This window comes from Nasonia vitripennis (genome assembly GCF_009193385.2).
Source record: "Nasonia vitripennis strain AsymCx chromosome 1 unlocalized genomic scaffold, Nvit_psr_1.1 chr1_random0008, whole genome shotgun sequence".
Lineage (NCBI taxonomy): Eukaryota > Metazoa > Arthropoda > Insecta > Hymenoptera > Pteromalidae > Nasonia > Nasonia vitripennis.
This window is the reverse complement of record NW_022279595.1, coordinates 136,789-164,787: the sequence shown is the minus strand read 5'-3', so window position 1 is coordinate 164,787 and position 27,999 is coordinate 136,789. Positions and strand designations below refer to the sequence as shown.

Below are 27,999 nucleotides of genomic sequence, written 5' to 3'. Positions count from 1 at the left end.
AAATCTAATTTACTGATAAAAATTCGTATTTTCTTGTAGAGGGATGTCCAGGTGCCAGGATGATCCCTAGGTCGACGCGACATTGTCTACAAGAAAGAACATCAGATATAACCTTAAATGTACAAACAAAAAATACCGCATGTAGATCATATCTCTAAAAAAAATTGACTTTTGAAAAAGTAAAAGGTTAGGCAAGTTTAATATATTCCACAACGAAATTACAGATAAAAAAGAACTGAGATCAATCAAACAAAGTCAAGTTTATTATATTTAATCATAATAAAGCAAAAAATAGTCTTATTCAATCGATGGCTTACTTAACTTAAAGTTAAGTTATATGTTGATCCATTTGAAACAACTCTCAAAATACTGACTACGTAACTTGCCATGCTCTTTTTATTGTACTTGTGGTGTTTGTATGACGTTCTAATAGATAAAAAGAAAATTTTAGTTGTTCACAAGAAAACAAAATAAACGAGCATGGCAAGTTACGTAGTAAGTATCTTGAGAGTTGTTTCTAATGGATCAACATATAACTTAACTTTAAGTTAAGTAAGCCCTTGATTGAACAAGAACATTTTTTTGCTTTATTATGATTAAATATAATAAACTTGACTTTGTTCGATTGATCTTATTTCTTTTTTATCTGTAATTTCGTTGCGGAATATATCAAACTCGCCTAACCTTTTACTTTTTTAAAAGTCAATTTTCTTTAGAGATTTAAGTCCTTTTAAGTACATTTTTTGCGTATTTCATATTTGTCCTAAAAATAAAATATAAGCATCTTTAGCACCTTTCGAAAATGTTTTTTTGTAACATTTTTTTTTATTAACATAAAAACACTGATTGTTTTGTAGCAAAATATTAGCATAGTGGCTATAATTGATAATGTATGTTGAAAAAATTTAGAAAGGTGTACATTTTTGTTGTCTACGAATATTACTATTACACTAAGATAGAAAAAACTATGAAGCGCACCATCTAGACTTCGTCATTAGCAACCCTGTACACCTAGACGCCGCACTCGAAAGATTTTTACACCTAGACACAAAAAATCCACAGTGCACTCCACCTAGACGTCGATATAGCGGCTACCCTGGGTACCGCTACCGTGCCATTTGATATTAAATAAAAAAAAAATGAAATCACATCCGTAGTCCTGCTGGTCGGTATATGTGTGGTCACATTAGTAATCCCACCGGTCTGTGTAATTATGTGGGAAAGCAATATGTGCGGCTAAATTCACGATATTAACACTATCCGTGTGCGGCCAACTTCATGGTCGGAACATGTTAGGCTGAAGTATCCCAAAACGGATTTTAGCATTTTTGTTGAGACATGCTTGTTTATTGTAAAAAAAGCTGCTTTCTTGTCCATATTTCAATTGAAAATCATACTTAAGCATACAAATATGATTATACGCCAAAAAAATTTAGATACAATAATGTAAATATTTGTATTTATTAAATTGAAAATTTGAAAATCCAATATAGAAGTAAATAGTGTCGCGGTCGCCGCAGGCTTCTTAAACTCGCCTTCGTGGCGCTACTGCGCCACTTGATCGTTTAAGTAGTCCTTATCATGATTATCCTCAGCATCATCTGATCTGGACTACATCCGGAAATTTTCATTTAGCAGTTTTATACATCTAAACTTGTACTATTAGTGTATAAAAAAATTATATTTTTCTGTTTTAAATAAGAGATAAGTATGTTTGTACGTACGTACGTACAGACGTACGCTACTTTGCTAATGTTTATTGTTAATGTTTGCAAAAACAAATTATTTAATAATTACAATTTCCGAGATGTATTTAGGTGTTTACGCATGCAAAGATTACAATCGATGTTGGAAAATTAATTTTCGTTGAATATTTTCACGAAATATATGGATGTTTACAGACAACATCGTTTTCCAAAATAAAAATTATATATTATTATATTATATTATATATTATATTAAGCATGAACACTTTTTCTCCGGTTTTCCGATTCTTTGGTCCTTCAGGGTTACACTGTCTATATTTTTTTATTTTATTAGTATTAGAGTGACCTCTTTGTAATTCGTATCTTATTTGAACCTCTTTTACAGTGCGTTTACTTATGTAACAATATTGACTTAAGGGTAACAATTTCAGATTCGTCTCACAGATTGCCCAAGCGAACAGCGCCCCTCCACTGAAACCCAGAAAGTCGACAAAGTAACAAGTTTGTAGCACAAAAATTTCAAATGTAAAACAGTATACATCTCAATTTTTTACTCGAATTTTTTGAATAAACTTAACCTAATAGTAAAAAGCATAAACTGCACAGCTTTTCCATTCAGTCAGTTGAGGCACTCCAACCTATAATACCCATCTTTTAAACAAGAAGCTATATTAATGCTTAGTCCGCTATAGTACAACGATGATGTATATGATCCTTCGAACGAAAAAGTAAATTAAAAAAATATAGAAATTGTATTGTCGGAAAATGTTCATGTTTTACCGACCTCTCTGCTTCAAAGGGCGAAATCAGACTGAGCAATAAAGCACTGTTCTGACTATTTATATACAATGCTGCACATGCGTAGACTGCATATACAAACATCGAGGTAATGTAACATAACAGTGTTTGCTTCTTCGAAAATATCCATAATTTCAGAATCATGTTCTAATAAACCCATCGCAATGTCTTTCGTGATCTTTAGGTGAAACTACATTTAATCTACCAATTGTAATATTTTTCTTTACATTTTTTCTCTTTTGCCATATTTTTTTTGTTTTATTAAATATATAATGTTTTGGAATATTTACGTACTTCAAAGATTTTGCAAAATCATCAATTTTATGTAATTCAAACCAAGCTGTTGTTGTTGGTTGTTGGTGCCAACTGTTTATTGCACTTTTAATTTCACTCATTCCAAATATCTTATAATTTTTGTGTTTTTAATGTACAGGCATATTTTCAAATTTATGACTTTTAATATAAATTAGAAATTTTTGAAATCGCCATACTGCTTCTTTTGGACTAACAAGGAGGCATTGGGGAGTCCGGGTCTTGGATTTTGATGAAACTTGGTGGGATGGCTCATTTTATAGTAAAAATAGGGTAGATAAAGCCTTTTAGGCCAATACGTCTTCTATCAAAAGTTTCAAATTTTGAGTATATTCAACAATAAATCTAATACAATGTCACTTTTTCATTAATACGCTTTGTCAAGCCCTTATACCACTACTCACTTTTTTGTAACCAAATACATAATAGTGTATATTATTTCATGAAAGGATCCGTTGTCTACATAGTTTATATTTATAAACTGGAAAGATATACAGAAATCCGATTCAAAATAAAAAAAGCCACAATTTCTCATAATCGCTTACCTTCTTTAGATATTTTTTTACAAAATAACAATTACCTTTTTTCTAGGTAATTCCCTTTCTCTGTAGGTTAGAAAATTGGTAAATAATATGCTCTGAAAATTCTACCAATTTGATTGGAATATGGATAACAATCTTTTCTCTCAGGTGAGATCTTACGCCAAAATCTCATCTAATCAGTTTTTTTTTTTGTTTTTTACGCGTTTCAATTCATTTTTTGTCAATTAGTGGCTTTTTTGAAAAAATTTAAACTTAGAAAATCATAAATTTTGACTTAAAAAAAATAAAGTCCAATTTTTCAAAAATTTTCTGTTTGAATTTTTTGAATAAGTCACTAATCGACTAAGAATGGTCTAAGACGCGTAAAACACGAAAAATTTGTTAGATGAGATTTTGGCGTGAGATCTCGTCTCAGATCTCACTCGAGATGTCACGTGAAATCAGAATTTATAAACTTGCACAGTCTTCTTATACTGGATATAATAATCATTCATGACTTAACATTTGCTTTACTTGCAACAATTTTTATCATTAGTATTTACTTTTATAATTAAACAATGCTGCAGGACAACATCAATTCCAACAGGTCCACATTAGAGTACGTAAAAAAATGTAATATCTTTAGATCTCGTCACCTTATACATATCTACACTATATTAAAATTTTATATTTGTTTTTTTTGTAAAAACCCTCTAAAACTCATAAAAACAAACCAATTAAATCTATTTTACGGTAGAAATGTTCTTTTATTATTAGCTTTAATTAATATTATTTTGTGTAAGATTTTGTTAATACTGTCATCAAATAATTACAAAGAGTTTGAAAATATTTTTTTAATATTCAAAATTTATTCTATAATTTTAAAGCTGGTCCTCTGTACTAGTATCTATAACTACTTTTATAGAATGTTGGCTATATTGAATATATTCATTTATACTCGGCGGTAATTAATTCTTATGAAACGTTTCCCAAGTCGTGCTTTTGATTGGTTAGAATTTATCAATCTGGCAATCTTCAACTTCTAGAAAAACAGAAAGTCCGATCGAATTTTTCTTTCGGTAGAACGATTCATTAAACTTAACACTACGGCGCTACAGACTTGATTTTTCATTTGCAAGCTTTATTTAAAAAGTTTTATGTAATAGAAAAGCAGTGTTTTTTAGGACGACATCCCCTTAAAGACCATAATAATTAACTTGTTAATCGCGAGCGAAGCGAGCGTTTTTTGTTAGTATACTAACATAATTATATCTTATTGAATACTAAACTCACCTTATTTACCCCTCTAATAATGATTTATATAGTAATCTGAAAGTAAAGAACCATAACATAAATTTGTTCTATGCGTGCTTATCATTTATCAGTTATACAATAATTCCTTTACGTTCTGTTATTGTTTATTTATTAATTTATTTTCTTTTTTGAGGGCTTCTTTTTAGTTAAACTTATGCGACGTTACAAACGTCGCAGCCGCGTCGATACGAGGAATCTCGTTCGATGCGGCCAAGCTCTGAGTGCGCGGAAGAAACAAGCGAGTTGGACTGTTGTTGTCGGTGCCAGCCTGACCTCGAGTTCGAGGAACGGGCCGGCTAACCGTCCACGTTAGCGCGAGAGTGAGCATCGTTGGCGCGAGAGTGAGCCTCGTCGGCGCGCGCGCGCTGATTGGTCCTCCGCATGTCGCGAGCCAATCAGCGGGAGCCGATGTGCGACTCGCTATCCGCGCGGACTGCCAGCCAATCAGGCGCGAGGAAGATGCGCGGGCCCGACGAGCGCGAGTGGAGAGTGAGCGCGAGAACGAGCGGGAAATCGGGGAGTTCTCTCACGACTGTCGACGGAGTACGTCGATGTGCGAGAGAGATACGTGGCCTCCTCTGTTACGAGGAGAATTGGGAGAGTCTCCCGAGGTTGTGAGAGCGTGCGAGAGTGTGAGAGAGTCATAGGTGCAGCGCGTTGGCACGAGCAAGTGCCGACGCCCGGACGAGCCAGCAACCATCCGCACGAGAGGAAGGAAGCTAGCCAGTCCGCCATCATCGTCCGGAGGACCAGAGCAACCAGCAGCCTTGGCGTGGGAGAGCCGAGGAAGCTAGCCGTCACCAGGTCCACGAGAGTCAGGGAGTCGCCGACGGTAGCACCGACGGACGTCCACCAGGGAGAGAGCGAGTAAGAAAGTATTAGAGAGAGAGAGAGAGAGAGAGAGAGAGAGAGAGAGAGAGAGATCCGAGAGTGAGGTGACTGTGGTGCGGGCACACTAGAGAGGGAGAACTCGAGAGTCCAGGGTGTTGGTGTGCAGTGCGGGCGCACACCAAGACGTCTTCTGCGCGAGACGTCTGGCCAGCGCACGCGAGAGAGAGAGAGAGAGAGAGAGAGAGAGAGAGAGAGAGAGAGAGAGAGAGAGAGAGAGAGAGTCAGCCGTCAGCGGACTGGGCCTGGGCCTGTGGCCTGTCGTCTGCTGCACGAGCGTGGCTCGTGTTTGAGCGTCCCAGCGTAAGCCCTGCGTGGCTAAACTGTGCGCGGGAGGCACTACAGCCACCGTGTTGTAGGGAAGGGCTGGGCGAAATACATGTGCAATAAAACTTAACCATTGTGTGTGATCATTTTCCCCTCTCCCTAGCGTTCTCCCAAACGTGATGATCGCGGTCAAATCCTACGTTTAGAAAAATCCTAGTGCATGCGAGGCTCTAGGTGTTGCGCACCTGTGTTGGGAGGCACAGCGTCGCACTTATTATAAGCAGAAAAGAACAGCCACTTTTACAAAAAGACTGATGAAATATCATTCTATCCTATGGAGGGGATGATAAGTAAGCTATTTTGTACACTCTTTTTAATCTGATTTTTAGAGTTACCCTAGTGGAAATGGATTTTGTGCCAAAGTGTGCCGTAGAGTGCCATAATATTCTGAAGTGTTCAAATTCGGAAATTTGTTATACTTTGGTATACCTTGGTACACTTTGGAACACTATGGAGTCGGCTTGTTGTTGTCGGTGCCGGACTGTCCTCGAGTTCGAGGAACAGGCTAGTTAACCGTCAACGTCTGCGCGAGAGTGAGCATCGTTGGCGTGAGAGCGAGCCTCGTCGGCGCGCGCTGATTGGTCCTCCGCATGACGCGAGACAATCAGGCGTCAGCAAGAAGCGCGGGCCTGACGGGGGCGAGGAGAGAGCGAGCGCGATAACGAGCGAGAAATCCGTGAGTTCTCTCCTGACTGTCGACGGAGCACGTCGACGTTTGCGAGAGTTACGCGTCCTCCTCAGTTTGTCGACCCAAGGTCGACGATTAGAGGAGAATCGGGAGAGTGGTAGGAAGTGCCAACGCCCGGGCGAGCCAGCGACCATCCTGATCATCACGAAAGGAAGGAAGCGAGCCAGTCCGCCACCACCACCGTGAGGACTAGAGCAGCTAGCAACATCGGCGTAGGAGAGGCGAGGAAGCTAGCCGCCACCAGGTCCACGAGGAGTCAGGGAGGTGCCGACTCACAGTGGGGCCAAATGGAAAAAAATGGACAAAAATCTGCTTCACCTCTGGTTGCGACCAAAATAATTTCTACTGCGGTGAAAATGTTTGTTTTTAAGTATAGTTTATGAATCTTTTTCCCCCGCAATGAATCCTATTAATTTAAAAAGTTTCACAGACGCTGAAAATCGTTAGAATTTTATCAATTTTACCAAATTTGCAGAAAAATGAACTAAAACGCGCTTCGAGCCTGGTTGCGACCAAAATAACATCTACCGCAGTAAAAATATTCGTTTTTAAGTATATTTTATGAATATTTTTCCCCCGCAGTGATTCCTATTGATTTGAAAAAGTTTCACGGGCGCTGAAAACCCTTAGCATTTCATCAATTTTACCTAATTTGCAGAAATATGAACTACAACACGCTTCGAGCGTGGTTGCGATCAAAATAACATCTACCGCGGTGAAAATGTTTGTGTTTAAGTATATTTTATATGTTATTTTGATCGCAACCACGCTCGAAGCGTGTTGTAGTTCATATTTCTGCAAATTAGGTAAAATTGATGAAATGCTAAGGGTTTTCAGCGTCCGTGAAACTTTTATAAACGTACATTTTCACCGCAGTAAAAATTATTTTGGTCGCAACCAGAAGTGAAGCAGATTTTTGTCCATTTTTTTCCATTTGGCCCCACTGTGCGACGGGAGCACCGACGGCCGTCCACCAGGATACTCGCGAAAGAAGAGAACAAGTACGAGAGTTTGAGTTTAAGTTTGAGTTTAAGTTTGAGTTTGTTTTTATCTCACCTTAGGGTATAACCCTATCTGGTGCGTGGATATACACTTTACAAGTAAAGAAATTTCATAGTAGTACAAAAGAGTCGCAGTAAAAAATACGTAGTGATACAATATAGTAGCAGTAGAAATTATATAATAGAGAAAATGAAGTATACGAAGTATAGTGGCTAGGATACACGTACAGGTGGGAGCTTTTCGCGAATCGCGCGGGTTTTGACACTGTTTGAGTGGCATACAGATAGGCGCGCTGGTAATTATGATCGCTTTATAATGCTAAGCCCTCATTCCTAACTCTTTCCTTCCAGTCGTGCTGATCACGCTCTAAAGATTGTAACATCTAACGATACTACCACACTTATTTAGTTACTACACCTTTAGCCTACACTTTCGTGTAATAGCTGGGTGCTTTGAATGTTTGTGAATAATAAAAAATAAATGAAGGGAAAATAAAACTTTTAGAAAATGACCCGGGGATAATCGGATCTAAATTCTAAAAGATAGAGAAAAGGGATAAATGACCCGGTGTTATTCGGTTCATTTATCCAAGCGATAGTTATAGTAAAGAATAGAAAAGTTAGGATAGTAAAAATAGATTCTTACTTATTTTTTGCCGCTGGCTGCTTCCTTGGTACTAACGTGGAGGGATGAAGGCTCTTGGTAAAAATAACAACAGAGCACTCACAAATTCGATTAAATCTACTTTATATTTTATATTAAAAATACAAACGTGCGTACTTAGTGCAAATCTAAAACTACGCGTACAAGCGCGTGAATCTACTATCGCGTACAAGCGCAAATCTATCTATCGCGTACAAGCGCGAGAATACTACCGAGCTTACTTAGAGCTGCAACCGGAGTGTCGAACTAGAAAGATGTTTCGCAGCACGAAGGGCCTAGAGTTCTGCCTTCCCGATGTTGTTGGGGTCGCGTTCCGCCTAGATGCCGAAAATTAGCGAGTGAGAGAAGCCATTATATTTGAGCTTTCCCTCACTTACGCCGAATTTTCCCATCTCTCCTCCTACGCAGCTTCGGTCCGCCTATACCCTCTTCTCTATGACTGTGATTCGCCTATACGCCGCTTTCGATGCGCACGCCGATTTGTATAAAATTTCCCAAGCATTTTATTTATCATTAATAAAAGTTGAGCAGAGTATTGTATAAATATTTCAATATTATAATTTTAATGCTTGTGAAATTTTTTACAAATGATACCAAACAACTATATCTAAAACTTAGTAATAAAGCTCTTCTGCGCGTTAGTTTAAGAAAAAATTATAAATAAATGAATTTACTCTTGAATTTACTAATGAAATTTATACATTTCATTCGTTTACAGCCTCAATATTTATTCTAACTCCTTTTTTATTTTTAAAATTTAATAAATTAGCAATGCATCGTTATAACAACCGTAGCTTCACACCGACCGATTATTATAACTCTGCAAAATGAAATACTTTACTGCAACAATCGTAGTTTCACACAGACCGACTGTCGCAATAAAATATATGATAAAATTAAAATAAACAAATAGACACTTGATCCATTCATAAATTATGCACAAGAAGCGAACTGTATAAATCGAAAAATATACAGTTTAGTGCCAAATAATTAATGAATAAATCGCATTGTCAGTTTGTAAAATTATAACTATACTACAAGCTGCAAACAAACTATGCATTTATATACTTTTATGTAGAATTATCCCACTAAAACTGTTGCTAAAAGCGAACGTATGCAATTCGAAAATTTCATAGTTTATACAACAGCCTGATGAAAAATAATTCTAAATAAATATTTCCAATTGACAAAAATAAATATTCGCATTTTGAAAAACAGCGGAAAATTCCGGGATCGGTACACAGCTACAAGCGTGCGTATTTCCCAAAACTGTCCCTGCAATAAAAAAAGGTCCGAGCCTCGTAGGCTGTCTTAATTATGGTCGCTCAAGACGTTGCCGATATCTTAGGCAAACGCAGCTGCTCGTCATAAAATCGCGCTTGGTCCACTACGCCGAAAACTTTCTCGTACCGAATAATGCGTAGAAAAACTTTACTATTGCTATTGTAGTGCATCCGCTGATGCCTCTCGCCGATGCGCGCAACTCAAGAGGTTTTATGATAGGGCTATCTGTCCCTCGCTTTCTCTCTTCAGGCCCACATCTCCGAGTTTGCTGTGGACGAGCGTCACGTACGCATTTATGTTTTAAAAAATAAAGTTTAAAAATTTTTTAAAATATTGAAAAATTCGCACGACGTGACAAGATAGAGAAAGCGAGAGAGAGAGAGAGAGAGAGAGAGAGAGAGAGAGAGAGAACACTACAATCTCAGCTATAACTTTATACCGTCTCAAAAATTGAATAAACATAACCTTAACCTAGCCAATAAGAGTAGATAAGATATCTATAAATTTGTGCTAGAATGATTAAAATTCATATCTAAAGCCTGTGGAAGAGATAATGAATATCTTAGAGCGTTCCTAAAAAAATCACAGAGGTAGCTCCTTCAAAATGTTTTGCTTTACCAAACTCACATTTATCATCTAATATATAAATATAAATAATATATAAATATAAATTATATATATATACTAGGGGGGTCCCCCCTGCTCGCTCCGCTCGCCAACCCCCCAATTTTAAGTTAAAAGTCAAGTCTTGAGTATAGTTTTGATAAATTATTTTGTGTTATAAAATGTAATAATATTGTTAAATAATATTACAATAAAATGAATTTAAAGAATACAAAAATGATAAAATATCATATTCTTTTATATGATAAATTTTTTTTTTCTTGAGTAAATAACAATATAAGTTATTATTTAATAAAAAATAATTAATAAATATTTATAGCCAATTTTATATTTTACAAAAGATTAAAAGGCTAGATTTATTCTTTTCGAAAGAACAAATCGTGCGATTTATTCTTTTAAAATGGCGTACCGAAATTTCATTTTTTGGAAAAGATTAAATCGTGCGTTTTATTCTTTGCAAAAGAATAAACTGTCACATTTATTCTTTGCAAAAGAATAAACTGTGACATTTATTCTTTTGAAATGGCGGACTGAAATTTCATTTTTTGGAAAAGATTAAATATTCTTTGCAAAAGAATAAATTACGACATTTATTCTTTTAAAATGACGGAGTAAAAATTTATTCTTTATGAAAGATTATATTGCGAGATTTATTCTTTACAAAAGAATAAACTGTACCTTTTATTCTTTTTGCCCTAGTCAAAAGTATAAAAGTAATGATTTATACTTTTCCAAAGAATAAATCGAAACATTTATTCTTCCTAGCGCCTGTTTTTACTCTTTAGACTTTAGAGTGTATATGTAGCTATATTCATTTTCATTAATGTTTATTTACAACAACCTCAAACTACCAAACATTTTCCAATATCATATCCTTAGTATTTTTAATATTTGATCTGCTAAATAAATTGAATAAAGTATTGTATTTATTGAATATTTATATCAAGTATCACGCTATAAAACAAAATATGTATAACTTGGAAACTTTTGATTATTACCCTGGTAGAAATCTTGACTGGTTGTTGCCCAGTTTATCCCGAATTTAGAAAATTACGCCAATTTATGCTCGCCATTATCTCCAGAAACCTCGTCACCTGACGACGTTAACTACTCAAAAACTCGAGAAAAATCCGTCTAGCGAACGAAATTTGAATTTGTAGGTTATGAGCGTCCATTTTATCCTCATTCTATCCTTAACATATAGTCCGTTTTTGTAATTAAAATAATAAATATATTAAAAAAAAAAACAATAAAAAAGATTTGTTTTATTATAAATAATTAATTAACTGAATCACTGTCAAATTCACTTTCACTAGAACTGTTGCTGTGGTCTGAATAATAAATATGATATGAAGCAATGTTTTCAATTGGAGAATCTTCTTCCATATATGTATATTATTTTTGCTTCTTTAATTACCCTATTTAAAATTTTAATATAATTCCGATATTCTATCTTTAGATTCACATTATTTGGTTCAGTTTTCCACAATTTGTATAGTATTTCTTTTCTTTCGCAAGAATTTAGTATTGCCTTAGTGATCCATTTACTTCTGGGTACTTTGTTATTGTGTTTATTGTTTAATTTCTTTATGAAAGTAGCCCGTTGTACACAATTATTTATTTTTTCTAACAATGTATTCACAGCTACATTAGGATCATGCATTGAGAATACTGTACTCTATTTTTCTCTACTGGCTATGCTACTTAATTTATCATACCCCGATATCATGATGTCGGCCGAATGACGGCACTGAGATGGCACGGAATGGGCCACGCGTGACGTCCAGGTACCCCTGCTCCGGGACACGGAAATGACGGCATTGTGCTGAGCACAATGACGGCACGCGGTGCAAGCATCGTGCCGGCACTTAAATTAAGCGAAAAAACAAAAAAATTAAAACCCTAACGAGGATCGAACCCTGAACCTTTCAGTTAGCAGGCAGGCACTTTACCACTCGACCACGAACACTTGTTACAAGTCATAGCTAATTGTGTCCTTATGTATTGCGAGCAGCTGTTGATGTTAATAAAGTTGCAAGTTATTGTAATAAACAATCACCAAAATTATTATTAACGCGTTTAACAACATTGATAATCGCCGCTTATTTCGTATAAGTCGCGAAACTGGCAGGCTGATATAAATTCGGTAGTCGTGAAAGAATAGCCATAATAATATAATTAATAAAAATTGGCAAGGAACAAAGTTCGGTGGATAAATAATAGCCCAAATTAACAAAATCAACAGCCTTAAAATATCATACATTGAAAAGCCTTATTTCGTGAATTGTGCGGCTGAAAAATTTCTAAGTTTCGCAGCCACCAAAGCCAGCATTCTGCGGGAATTTCGTTCCGACAGATAATGCTGTCATGGCAAGAAGCACTCCCAGCAGGCATTCTGCTAGCACTCTGAGAGCGCCAAATGTTAATAAATTTTGAACACGTGTCGACGGCCCAATGCCGTCAGGTAGCTCCTCAAAATGTCTTCATAATGCTGCCATGAGTGCCAACACGGCGTGACCGCAAAATGCCGACATTTTGCCTTCGTTCGTGCCGGTGTCATACAGTCGGCACTCATGGACGTCATTCTGACAAAGTTTCGTGCCGTCGCAATGTGAGCACGCGTGCTGGCACGCTGTGCCGCCAAAATGTCAACATTATGACTTCCCGAATGGCAGGAAAAAAAATTGTTGAAAATTCCAACGAAAGATGTCTTGGGGACGTCACAATGACGGCACGAGCGGCCAGCATGCGTGACCCCAAAATGCCCGGCACGCAATGTTATCGGGGTAATTTATTTGGGTTATTGATTCTTCTATATTTTTTTTTCTTAAATTTACTTAATGCTGTAAATAATGGGTAATGATCTGTTACTGTACTTAATAATTTAAAATGTAAAGTGTGTATTGTCTTAGCTTTAGTAAATATATTATCAATGCATGTTCCAGTGTTATTATTCCTATCGGACGGTCTAGTAATACCTTGAAATCCCGGTAGATAACCATTATCCAAAAAATTGTTCAGAAATTCCTGACTAATATTATCTAGATTTAGAAGGTCAATGTTAAAATCCTGTTTTTGCTTTCTCTAATGTGTTTGTATATTTCAGCAGTAACTTCTAAAATGACACTTTGTAATTTTGTTTTTTTATTTACGTACGTGTGCACAACTGTACATTTACTTTAATTTCTTAAAGTTTCTAGTATTTATATCCTCTTCTATAGTTTTTATGTCCATTTGTTCATAGTTATCAAATCCGACTACTTTTAGCCTGGGTTTTTTAACCTCTTCCTTTTCAATAGTACATGTATTGGATAATTTCTTAGTTAGCGATTTTTCGGTATGAATAGCACTTTCTTCATTCATGCAGCTAATAATAACTTCACTATCATTCTTGAATATCACTTTCTTTGTTTGAATTGATTTTTCTTTTTTATAATAATTTTGGGAATTCGTTTTTGTTTAGGAATTTCATCAGTAAGAACTTGGGAAAAAGACTTGTTCTTAACTTGTTTAACATGATTCAGATGTTTTTTGAGTAATGAGTTCTTATCTTGTAGTTCAATGTTTAATAATTTTAGTAACTTGTTTTCTTTCTTTAGATTATGTATATCTTTTGCTTCATCCTCATCCTGCTGACTGGCACTGGAGGTATTATCTTCTTCTAATTCATTTAATACCATTGCTCTTATTTCGTTTATCATACTTAATCTTAACTGTGCAATTACTTTTCTTGTATCTTCATTTAGTGTTGACTCATCATAGTTTCAGGTTATGGCATTTCATCCAAAGTCACTCATTCCTAAAAATCCCAGAATACCAAAAGGAGGAAAGGTCTAGAAAGAAGAGTTTTTCTGTTCAATCGTTCATGCAGAAAAATCGCAAGGTAAGATTCATAAATATTAATTTGGACCACTACCATTAGGAAAGAAAAGACATTTGCAGGTAGGGATACGGATCCTGACCAGGATAATGTACCCATCTGTACATTAAAAAGTTAAGTTAGGATAATTAGATATGCGTAGTATTTGAACATTTTTCTGTGAGTAGTGTTAATTTGAAAAACACGTCATTCTAAAATACTTCAAAAAGGAAAATGTAAACAAATTAGCCTCACCAGCATTTAAGAAAGTGGAAAGGTTAAGAAAACACGTTAAAACAAGACCATTTAACTTTTGTTGTTCAACAAATGTAATTAAACACTCAGTTTCAAATAGTTTATTACTAATACACAAACAAACACCTTTTACTTTCACTATCATTTATAAAAAGGACAAATGTTAAAACGCGTCGAAGTTAGTTTCATTTGCAAAGACTTGTAGAAAACAAAATAAAAGCACATACACTAAAAGAAACATCATCTGGTTTATTCGGCTTGTAACATTGTTGATCACTGCGTAGAATCAAAGAAATCAAAACGTTGACGTCGATCGTGGAAGTTTCAACCAGTAAATTCAGTATCACATGGCTCAATAATCGATTCAGAGAAAGGAAATTTTACACTGACACACTTGATGAATTGTTTTTAACGTATGTTTTATTTTATTGTCAATATACTTTAACATCAAAGTCAGAAAATTAACAATTTTAATAATTCTAAACAAAAACTTGCAAATGAACAAAAATTTAAGATAAATAGCATTGTTTATGTTAAAGCCAACCCGTATAACTTATTCAAATAACATAGAAAGCAAAATTACAATATTTGAGAAAATCAAGCGTGTGGCAACACTTAAAAGGTTTATACTTGCGTGCATTTTCTTGAGTCGTCGCAGGTGAAAAGAAGCCATTGAGAATCTTGCGCCATCCTAGAACAAGTAAAAAGGTTTATTCAATACAAAGCAACAAGCTCTAGTGTCATGCAAACGATTTATGTTTGAATAAATTGTCAGAAGAATTTATCTGATTTGTAAGCAGCAACTGGTTGTACTGCTTGGGATAGGAAGTCCTGGTCCCACACTTATATCTCTACTTTTTGCCAATAAACACCTTTGAAAATCACTGTCACATGTAAAGGACACACTCGCGAACCATCAGATTATACGTGGGCACTATTTTTACCGCGATTTAATAACAATAATTGAAGGAGAAAGTACGCAACGCGACGCGGGTGAGGTTAGCCATTGCAGCATAGCAGCCGACGGTACGTGTTTGTTCAGAGCGAACGCGGGCGCAGACGCATACGTGCGAGCGTGTTTACTAGGCGCGGCTAGGGACTTTACAGCGGTGCGAGACTAGGCGCGCGCAACTGACGCGGTTGAGTCGGAGTAGAGTCTAGGAGCATTAATTATTAACATAAATTCAAGATCACGCTTGTTTGATATTTTTCGCAAATAAATAATATTTTTTTATCTTATTTTATTATTTTATCAAAAGAAATTAACTCCTTAGGAAGTAACAATTGTTGGTTTAGGGTTTTGTTAATTAAACTTTTTGTAGATTTGTTGGATTTGAATCTTGGCGCCCCCATGCAACTCGACCTCCGACACCCCTCAGATGGCTCTCTCCGCCGCTCGTCCCTCCCCCATCCCTTCATCTCTCAGACCCAAGCGGCCTCCCACGCCACCTCCCCAAGCCAGTACACTCCGAGCCTTCAATCGGAACAGACGCTACGCTGCGCAGCCTACGTTATTATAATAAAGTGTCATTGACCGAACTCTCAGTCGTCATTACTTCACCCCAAACCCAACAAGATTTAAGAACAATATTAAAATTTCCTTTTGTTTTTGGAATAATACTTTATTATTAATTCGGATTTCTTTGATCAAGAGGTATTTAATTATTTTGAGGATAAGCATATTAATAATTGTTTAGAATTTTTTTTTTTTTTTTATTGTGTTTGTCTAATTCTTTTTATGTCTAACAAAATTAAATAAAAACGAGTGACGGATCATATACATTTAAGTAAGAACTTTGAAATTTTTGTTAAATTATTGCAACACACTTAATTTCTTTTCTCGCTAATTTTCACGTCATATGCCAAAATTCGATTATTTAACTCAATCTGCCCAATCAAGATTTACATTCATTTTTAAATAAACAATTAAATGTCAATTTTTGGAATTTTAGGAATTTTAACTTCTATTAGGCTAATTAGTAACGTTTAAGTTCTGGGTACTAGTTTTTTTGGGTTCTTGAATTTAATTATTAAGTTTCAACTATTTAATTTTCCTTTTAGTATATAAGAATCGAGCGATATTGTCTTAGGATAAAGGTTATGACAATTTGAAAGGTTTTAACTTAAGTTTACCTTTTGGAATTTCTTTTTTTTTTATCAACTTCCGTGGATTATTATTTTTACCCCTTTTACGAGCATTACACCCTATTACCCTATAAACCCTTTTGCGAGATACGAAAACTTAGTAATTTTTTTTTGTTTTCGTTTGTTTTGGTTCATACATTTTGTATGCTTCCAAGGCACTAACCATTTTGAAATTTTTCTTTCTTTTTGAATACTAAAGTGAAATCTTAAAAAAAATAAAATAAGTGATATTGGCGACAAGTGAGAGTGGTGGCATAAATTAGGCAAAATTCTACAGTTAATTAAAAAATAAATTAAGCAAGAAGAAGAAAATCAAAGTAGCCGAAAGCATACTAAATAACTCAAGGTATTATAAGAGTGCAAGAGAATCAATCGACGATACGAGTGATTATCTAGATTATCTAGAAGGCACACAGTACTTATTCGAGATGATGGGGAACGCCTCAAACAATGATTATTCAGCCAATCGAGGAGCACCAGATGCGAGCATGCTATTAATGAGCACCATGGCAAACAACTTTGCACTCATGAATTGCATAAGCGGCATTCCAAGTTTTGATGAAAAAAAGAATCTTCGAGACCACATACAAGATTTGAGAAACGCAAGCGAGTTAGTCAGTGACCCGATTAAGCCGCAATTCTTACAACATGCTCTACATAAAATAACGGGATCAGCGAAGAAAAGTTTAAACAATAAAACGATAAAAAGTGTAGAAGATTTGATACAACATATAAAGCAAAGATTTGGACCCGGAAGAAATTTCAGTTACTATAATAATAAGATACAGAACGTTAGAATGAAAGAACAAGACGCAGTAAGCGATTTTTATGATGAAATAAACGTGCTCCTGAGCAGTGCTAAGAATGTTTTGAAGGAAGAAAAAGGAGAAGAATTCAAAAATGAAATGATGGCACCATTGGAAACTTTAGCAGTGGACATATTTATTAAAGGTTTACCTGCAAATTTGGCTGAGAGAGTAGATTACAGTAAACCCAATGATTTGTGGGAAGCTTATGAAGAAGCAGTACGACTAGAAGCCAGGATGGAAGCTAAAATAATCCCAGATTCAAGACCATACATAGGTAGAGGCCGATATTACAACAATCAAGACAATTATAATGGGCCGAAAAATGGTGACAATTATCGTAATTATGGAGGATACCGGCATGAGAATTGCTACCAAAATAATCAACAAAATAGTTCAGACTACGTGGGGTATGTAAATGATAGAACGTACAATGCACAGCAACAAAATGAACCTCAAAATTATCACCCACAAAATAATTATCAGAACCCACAAAACAATTATCGAGGCAATAACTATCGAGGAAGAGGGTATCAAAATAATTAGGGTAACCAAGGTGGACGAGGAGGTTACCATCGTAACTACAATAATGGGCAGCAACATCGTAATAATTGGGCAAGCTTGGAATAGCAATGGAAACAGGGGAAATCAGAAAATATTCGATCACGAGACTGGAAGATACTATGATGCACCACCGTATCCTGACAGGAGAAATGACACTAACTGGCGCAATAACCAACAGCAACATAAAGATCAGACCCAAAGAGGTAATTTAAACTACCAAGAGGCTCGCCAGGACCCCAGGATGGCGAGCCAAAACCAAGGTTACCCGAGCCAAAATCAAATGCATCCAATGCAGAGTCAAGGTATAAATAAAGTCCAAAACCAACAGATGCCCGGAAACACGGATCAACAGCATTATCAAACACATTTACAGGCATACAACGAGAACAAAAATGCGAACCCAACGAATCCGAGCAACAATCAACCGAAAGCACCAGTGATGGCAATTTTGTCGAGGCCAGAGAGGTATCAAGAATGTGGTCCACAAACTGTAAAGAACCTCAAAATGTTGATTGGGAGGACTTCATGATTGACAACGGAGCCACAGTGAATTTAATTAAAGCAAGTGTATTGGACGATGACATGCCCATCTGCACTGCTGACGCTAGAGAATTAGGCGGAATCACGAACCAGACTGTGAAGACGTACGCATTAATATATTTATATATAAAAGGTACCCCAGTAAAATTCCAAATAGTGTCGGATGACTTTCCAATTCCATTTTATGGGATGTTAGGACGCAATTATCTAAAGAAAGAAGAGGCTGTGATATCTTATTACAAAAATGCGCTAATGATAAGCGGAGATGTGATGCACCCAATACCGTTCATAGGACACGAAGAAGAACATAATCCAAAGAATTTAAGAAAAGGATATAAATACAAACAAGCCAACGAAATACTAAAGGTAGAACCTGCAAGTGAAAAGGGAAATGAGGTAACAGAACAAACAATCATCGGAGAGACAGAACAAGCCCCAGGGAAGGTGACACATACAATAAAAGCGAGGAGCAGACAAGTAATACAAATCAACTTAATCAAAAGCAACCTGGAAGAGGGATATGTAACAAGAATTGGCGTGGGGAACGAAAATCTCTTCGTGGGCGAAGGAGTAGTGACAAACGTGAACAACACTTGCAAAATAATGCCTATCAACACCAGTGAACAAGACGTGACGATAGAGGTGGATCCAAATGAACTAATACCTTTCGACACATGACAGAATCAAACGATTGGAAAGGTGAAAGAAGCCATAAGGAGAAGCTATCTCAATCGAGAAGAACTAGATATAGTGGACCAAATAATCGAAGACCATTTAGATAGATTCTTACTACCAGGTGACAGGCTACCATGTACTGATATGATTCAACACCGTATTCATTTAGAGAACGATGTACCTATAAACACGAAACAATATAGACACCTGCCACAGCATAAGCAAGTTGTGAGAGACAGTGTAGCCAAGAAACTAAGAGACAAAATCATAAGAGAATTGCAATTCACCGATATGGATTGTGCCAAAGAAACCCGACAGCCATGGAAATCCAAGATCGCGGATGGTGTTTGATTTTAGAGAATTGAACAAGAAAACGTACTTTTCCATCTTCGACTTAGCAAGCGGCTTTCAACAAATACCAATGGCACCCGAAGACTGCTATAAAACGGCTTTCAAAACAATCAATGGACATTACGAGTATACCAGAATGCCAGAAGGTTTGAAAAATGCCACAGCGACTTTCCAAAGACTAATGGAAAAAGCACTTAGAGGTCTTCAGAACATTGAAATGCTTGTGTATTTAGATGACATCATTGTTTATAGCAAAGATCTACAAGAGCACGAAAGTAGAATCAGAACTATAATGCAAAGACCAATGGAAGCGAAATTGGTTCTGCAACCAGATAAAATTGAATTCTTCAGAAAAGAAGTGGGCTTCTTAGGACACATAATAAGTGCGAGAGGCGTGGAACCAAATCCAGAGAAAGTTGCAGCCATCGCTAAATGTTAGTCACACTCAAAAGCGCAAAGAATATAAGGGAAGTACTTGGAATGTTTGGCTATTATCGAAAGTACATTAAAGATTTTGCCAAAATTACAAAACCGCTGAATGATCTATTGAAAAAGAATGTTAAGTTTGAGTGTACCGAAAAATGCGAAGAGAGCTTTGAAAAATTAAAACAGTGCCTCATGGAGGAACCTATGCTACAATTCCCTGACTTTAACAAAGAATTCACTCTGACGACTGATGCATCAGATTACGCAATTGGAGCCGTTCTAAGCCAAGAGAAAGATGGATTTGACCACCCCGTGCAATATCTATCGAGAGCATTAAACAAAGCAGAAAGAAACTACTCCACTACAGAAAAAGAGTGTTTAGCTGTATTATCTGCGCTACATCAATTCAGACCACATTTATTATGTCGCAAATTTACCTTGGTCAGTGATCACGAACCATTAAATTAGATGCACACTAGAAAGGATCCTGGACAAAGATTAATGAGATGGATGTTTAGATTCACCGGGAGTACACTTTTAAATATAAGCCAGGCAAACTGAACAAGAACGCTGATGCCTTATCGAGAAATCCACCAGAAATGACTGAAAAGGAAATAAATGAAAATCTGCCAAAAATAAAGGTCATGATTATAGATGAAAAGACGAGGCAGAACGGGAACAAAACCAAAAGTAATGCTTCAACAGATGGAACAACCTTTCGAAACAGAGCTCACTCAGCATCTGAAAGAACTACGGTACCAAGAGGAAGATGGAGACCATTGGAGCGAAAATAAACAAGAATGGATCACAGCGTGATTGCACAAAGGACGCGGGGAGAAGAGCCAAGGTAGAAAGTCCAATAGCCACCTACATCTAACAAGGAGCAATACCAAAAGTGCCCAAGACAGTGAAGTCTGCCAAAACAAATAAACCTATGGACAAACCTTCGTTGAAAGTGACCAAACCTACATCAGAGACCATTGCAACTAGCGAAGAAGAAAGCAGCAAGGACACCCAAAGTGATACCGATTCTGAGGCATCCACCAATAGAAAACTCTCTCCATCACGCAGGTCATGGCTATCATCCACAGCATTAGCAGGGAGTGAAACCGAAATACCACCACTGCCCGACCCAAGGTACAGTGGATTACGAATTGATGATTACCAATCAGAAGACTCCGACTCAGATGGAGACACGTCATCGACCGACAGTCAGAATAGCATAATCAGTAACATCGAAGTGTTAGTGAGTGCAGAAAAACATTCAAACACAGAACCAAACACCGATGATGACTCCGTAAGAGAAAGTTCCATAAGGACCACTTTGAGCAAGGAAGAAGTGGAAGAAGCAAGCAAGAAGTTTGAGGAAAGTCTAAAGAGATATCAAGAAAAGAGCATAATGCCAGAGAAGGACGAAGTGGATTCAGAGCACGAGTCGGTTATCGATTTACCATTGTGTCTCTCAGAAGAAGAAGGAATCACTGAACATATGCGTTTTAGGACGCACGAACTCAACCCGCATTATGGTACTGAACATATGGACCAAGTCCTAGGAGAAAATGTAAAACTGCAGAAGAGAATGGGCAATGATCGTGACTCTCTCTCTCTCTCTCTCTCTCTCAGATCATGGGATTATACCGGGAGAAGGCAGAATATCTGATACCTCCAAAATAAAAGGTTCTCAACCTATAGCAAACAGCACCAAACGCACCAATAAAGAAGAGAATAAAGGTATCCTAACAGAAATCGAAGACAATGAACAATCAGAAGTGAACATTAAGTATTCGAAACCGCCCGAAACAATAATGCCTTTCCCTTGGTCCATCAAGGAAGAATTGTTACCCGTCAAACAAAATATATGGAACAACAACAACAAGTCGCAAGACAAATTATGGATCGGCAGTTGAAAAGAGCGTGGATTGTGTACCAATAAAAGACAATGTAAAAACTGTAAGAGAGTGCCTGACCTATAAAAGGGATAACATAGTTCATTTTATATCAAAATACTGTGAATGCAACAACTCAATATCAAAATTATTAAAAGAAATCGGAGCGATAGAACCATTCAATCTGAAAAACAAGAAACCAAAAACTGGTCAAATACTGGTCACACCCTACAAGAAATACAATGTGTTCTCTGTGGTGTTAAAGGAAAAATACTTCAACACCATAAGAATTAAAGATTTAAACAACGCACTGATGAACCTCAGACACATAATGGTCAACAGAGATATAAGAAGTTTCAGAATTTCAAGAAGAGGAGACCTCACTGATGATTTGGAGCCTGGTCTAATTAGTGAAATGCTCATGAGAATTTGCTCCAATTCGATAATCAAAATAACGATCTGCTACGGAAAAGTCCAGCTACCCAGGGAAAACGAGAGAAAGCAGATCATAGCAAATCTACACGACAGTCTAACAGGTATAAATCAAACGTACCAAAAAATAAGAGAGATATATTATTGGCCCGGAATGAGGAATGACATTTTAAACTACATCAGAAGTGCGAAAGCTGCTAGGAGAAAAAGATAGAACGATTCGAAACAAGAGAACCCATGCTAATCACCGACACTCCTATTGAAGCATTCGACAAAGTATCGATAGACACAGTGGGCAAACTCAGAATGACGCCCAGCGGGAATTGCCATTTGCTAACAACGCAATGTAATTTGACCAAATATCTCATTGCAATACCTATTAAAAATTCGAACGCCACTACAATAGCAGACGCATTAGTCAGACACCTTATTTGTCAATTCGGAGCACCCAGAGCGAGCGACCAGTTTCCTATCTAACATAGTTATCCGATCGAGCGACTAGTTTCCTATCTAACATAGTTCAATGCATGCTGAACTTATTCAAAATAAATCGCTTGACCACTTCTGGCTATAGACCCCAAACCAATGGATCTCTCGAAAGAAGCCATGTGCCCCTCGTCGAGTTTATCAGAATTTACTCTGAAAAATACGATGATTGGGACAGATTAGCGTCCTTTGCAACATTTACGTACAATACTAGCGTACACTCAGCAACTAACTTCACCCCTTTCGAATTAGTCTATGGTAGAATAGCCTGTTTCCCCATAAAAATACCCTCTGATGAAAAGATAAGAACCTATAACACGTACATTAGAGATCTCATATTGCGACTCGATGAAATGAAACTCTTAGCGGGGGAAAAACAAATTGAAAACAAACATAAATCGAAACAAGTTTACGACAAAAAGGTTAGGAAATTTAAGGGAAAAGTGGGAGGCTATGCCAGACTTATTACTGAACTCGAACACGGAAGTTTGATGGTTATAGAAATAAGCCCTTGAAGATTATTGAATTTATTGGTAGGAAAAATGTAATTTTAGAATATCCTAATGGTAAAAGAATTAGAAAGGATATAGATAAATTAAAACATGTAGAGGACGACTCTGATACCAATTCTGATTAATTAATAACATATAAACATAAATAAATTTCAAATAAAACATTCATAAAATTCTTATAAACTCCCATTAACTCATATCAAAATTTGCAGGATGAATAAATTAAACAAACTTTTGCTCATAATTTTAAATATAATAATAACGGCCCAAAGTCAATCCTCATATCAAATGGACCCATTGGACCTGAATCCTGGCATCTACTTGGAGAGAGTGGACGTCATGAGAACAAGGAGAGCTGACTGGGAAATTCAAATCTACATCGAGGTGGATAAGTTCATGCAGATACATGCACCATTGGAGTCATACAAGGCCGTCTACAACAGCTGTTTAAGGCGAATCGAAGAGACAAAATGCAAACATGCATTAGGGCTAGATCTCATAAAGTTAAAAGACCAAACTTTGAAAGAGGTACAAAAGCAAATAAATGAAACCATCAAAACAATGACACACCAATCGTATTCAGCAGTGAGAAACCCCAGAAGCATTCGAGTGAAAAGAATAGCACCCCTAGGAATAATAGGCTCAGTAAGCAAAAGCTTATCACCACCGACGACGTAGACAATATCAACAAGAACATAGACATGTTATTTCAGGACCACACGAAAATCGTGAAAATAATGGACCAAAATGCGCATATAGTCTCAGCACAATTTGAAGAACTATATAACATAATCAAAAATCACAAGAAAGTGCTCCAGGGCTTCGAAGCAAGCATGACCAAAAAAATAAAGAAAATGTTAAAAGAAGACGATGAACTAAAACATCTAGTGCAAATAACAGTATACGTGAGACGCCTAAAATCAACACTAAACCACTGAATAAAAAGCAACGAGAAGGTTTTGAAAGTACTCAGATAACTGAAAGAACAAAAGATCCACCCGGAACTTATAACTACAAGCATGCTACATCAAATTATGACGGACGTAAAGAGAACCAGCGAAAACCTGGACTTTGCTATACCCACAGAGCATTTAAGAATAGAAGAAATAACCAAAATATCAGAGATTGACGCGATTCACCAAGACGGAAGGACCATTGCCGTAATACATGTACCACTTGTGGACAGAGAACCGTATCAAATTTACAGACTACACCCGGTGGCAGTGCCACAAAATAATCAAAACCAAACAACAGAAATAGTCTTCGTGCAACCATCGCATAAATATATAGCAATAAATTCCAATCAAGAAAGATACGTTAAGTTTGATGTGGAACCCACAATTAAATGCACAAAGACACGCTATGCCCTCATTTGTCCAATACTTGGTCCATTTGAGATCACAGCTACATCAAAGGACTACGAAGTAGCAATGCTATTAAAACACAGAAACACTAAAAATCTGTGACATAAGATATGGAACCAGTGCAAAAACCCAATTGAAATATTTAGAAAATGATCAATCCTGGTTATATTCAGCTGTTAAACCAGAAAAAATGCGAATTTCATGCACAAATCAAAGAGACACAAAAATAAAATTAGAGAAGGCCGGAATAATACGACTCTCACCAACGTGTTTCGGGAAAATCACCGACAGCGGGATATTTGGACAGGAAACCAAATCCAGTCTAACTACATATTTGTATAAACCCGAAATTGATCTAAAAATATATGACATGTACCCCATTCTCAACGAAAAAGACCAGAATCCTAGTCACGATGCACCCCAAAGCATTGAAATAATTGGACCTAAATCTGACTTTAACCAAGCCAAACCGTTAAAACAAATGATAAAAAAATTAAGTGAATTAAAAGAACATAAAAGACACGAATATAAAACAAAAACCCTCCTGTATAGCGGTCTAACCTTCCAACTGGTTATGATAGCAGGCATCATAGCATTAATAGTGGGAATCAAATGAGGAATGATGATACCCTGCCCAAAATTAAATAAACAAACATATAAAATACCTCAGACTAACGAACCCAATTGCGATAACCCCATAATCGAAACCTAACAGAAACCCCCAGCACTTCTAAAACAAAATGCAATAAATTAAGTAAATCCAAATCATTCACAATAGGAACCCAATTTAAAAATGAAGCGGAATGCGATTATTAACACACCCCTGTATACGAACCAGGCTTTAACAGTACATCCTCTAACACAAAAAAAATCTATATTTATAGATAGTAGCAAGATGACCACGGCAGCTACAAGCGTATCAATATTCTGCGACATGCAAGTGCCAATCTGGACCGTTGTGCGAGAATTTGAACAAGTTGGGAAACCACGGTGTATTTTTACCGAAAAACACAGAACAGACCGCGGAAGCAAAAAGATTACTATAACCTACGATACAGTAATGGAGGCCATACGAGCTAATGATTTAAAGACGCTAAATAGAGCAATCAAAGAAATAGGTGAATAAGGCCCATTTTCTCTTGCTGTTAGTGGACCTGTTCTGCTACGTCTCTTGAATTTATTTTCTTTCTCATAACTCAACCTCAAATCCACACACACACATGAATAAAAGATAAATGATGACCAGCGTTCCGCAGGACTGATATCTCTCATAAACACAAATTATCCTACCGCACGCTATAACATAACACCCACATCACCCAATCTCTATAATCAAAAATTTTGTTTTCTATTTGAATTAAAAATAAAATGGACCTCAATAAAACCCGTAATAATAAATAGACAAAGTGTATAACCCCTAAAACAAATAAACATTGCATGACCAAATAAGTCAAACCCTAAAACAATATCTTACATTACAGCATGCAACGATACCTTCTATCTTTCATTCCTCTTTGTTACAGGAAAATGGACCAAAACAAAATAGACATCACGGACATGGGAAATTCCAAAGTCCTCATAAAATTCAAAGGACAAAAAGAAGACGCCATGAACGGCTTCATGACACATGGACCATGCGTGATTGCCTTCACACCAATAGCCACACCACACATGTATATAGCAAACGTCGAATATGCAAAAGAAGAGAATAAGAACGAGGTGATTAAAACATACACAAAGTCAAAATCACAAAGCATAATGGAGAAAATGGGCTACATAGAAGGCAAGGGCCTAGGCAAAGATCTACAAGGTAGAACGGACCCAGTGTAAGCCGTATCAAATGAATACAGACAGGGTTTAGGTGCTACCGCCCTAGATTATTACTTGGACCGCAATGAAACGAATTTTGTCAATGAACAAGAACAAGGGCCACCAGTCATCATGGAAGAACCAGGAGGTAATGAGGGTCAACAAAATAAACGAAAAAACTATGTCGACAAGCATAAGGGGAAACCCAAACGACATAAAAGCAAACTTAAAACAATTTGGACCATGTGAAATAGAGAAAGTTTATACGGACCAACAAGGCCGCACCAAACTAATAGTGAGATACCAGATCCCTCTGCACAACAAGAAAGCAGTTGAGTATGCAACAGCACTAATAAAAAAAACCATAGAACAACCACTACCAGATATCCCTACACAGACAACACCAGCAGCAGCAATAAACATACCACTGATCCTTCCGATATTACCACTCTTACCACCAGTACTTCGACCACCGTTATTAGCGACGCCATTAACAACACCATTACCAGCACGACCGCAAAAATCGCCAAGCGAAAAGCCAATACCGATGCCAGAAATAATAACAGGACCACTGGATGACACAGCAGGGCTAAGATTCTGTGCCCAGGTACCTTTGGGCATGAACTCTGAAGTCTTCAGAAGGATATTTGCTATATTTGGTCTACTGGACCACATAACTTTCGTGCTGCACAAGAAACAAGAACACAACACACCACTCAGGAAGTACCTAGCATTCGTGCAGTACTTTGACAAGGGGGATGCCAAGAAAGCAATAAATCATTGCAGTGAAAGATTCAAACAAAGATGGGCACCACCACGGCACCTCAAGAAGAACGAGACAAAGTACAGAAAAAATACAGTGTATGCGGCAAAATGAGCGACTATAGGAACAAGGAGGACCACGAGTTCGTATGTAAAATACAGAATGGAGAAATACTAAAACATCATAAAGAGTGTGGCAAGTACATACAATACCAACACATGGAAGCTCACAAACAACATTGTACAAGGGTCCAAGAAGATCCAAAAGAAGAGAACATGGCCACAGAAAACGAACAAATAAGCAGGGATCAGTCGACATCACCTGATGTGATTATAATGGAAGAAATAGACATAGAAGAACTACCACAAGGACATGACGAAACAAACCCACTAGGAGCAACAATGGACCAAAACATTAATCCAGTCAGCGCTCCAGAACAAATACTATGGCTACAAGAAAATGACCAACAAATCAACGAGGAAGAAGAAGATAAAATGAGTATTTATAGTTACGCGCGATTATCACAATAAATTTTTTTTCCTTCCTTTTTTTCTATCTTTATGAAGTTTTTCTATTAATTCTCTTTGTACATGGCCCCAAAAAACTAGGGGGACCCAAAGAAATAAATAATATATTTTTGTACTTTTACATTACACCAAGTTTAATTGCAACCCTTATGTATCCATATAAATAGAATATAAAACATAAAATTGTGCACTAACAAAATGAAGTATTTAGACATAAGCCAATTAGTTAGCTCAGGAGATAAAAAATTACTAACAATTTAGCACGTAAGGCACCTAATGTAGGACCACAGACCACAGCAACAAAAAGTAAGTGAAATATTAGTTAAAACGCCATAAATAATACTAAAGGAACAGAATGATTCGAAAATCTCTACAGCCACCCACCCAAACATAAAAGCAAAACATTTAAAACCCATAGAAGTCTCGTCAATGGCGTTTCTCTAGTCAAAATCACATCAACCAAACACACTAG

The 27,999-nt window shown here is 36.7% G+C and overlaps 1 protein-coding gene across 2 annotated transcripts in view; it reads left to right on the top strand.

Annotated features, from left to right (window-relative positions):
* The window catches only part of LOC116738631, a 56,293-nt gene extending 28,640 nt beyond the window's left edge, over positions 1-27,653 (top strand). The window contains exons 1-2 of one of the 2 annotated variants that reach the window (XM_032601369.1): positions 13,905-14,010; positions 25,952-27,653. In XM_032601369.1, coding sequence (XP_032457260.1) covers positions 26,323-27,114 — 792 coding nt within the window. In that variant the 5' untranslated portion in view covers positions 13,905-14,010; positions 25,952-26,322 and the 3' untranslated portion in view covers positions 27,115-27,653. Of the gene's footprint in view, positions 1-13,904; positions 14,011-25,951 lie in introns of those variants that run through there. The other variant, XM_032601368.1, reaches the window with a different exon arrangement.
* The last annotated feature ends 346 nt before the right edge of the window (positions 27,654-27,999 follow it).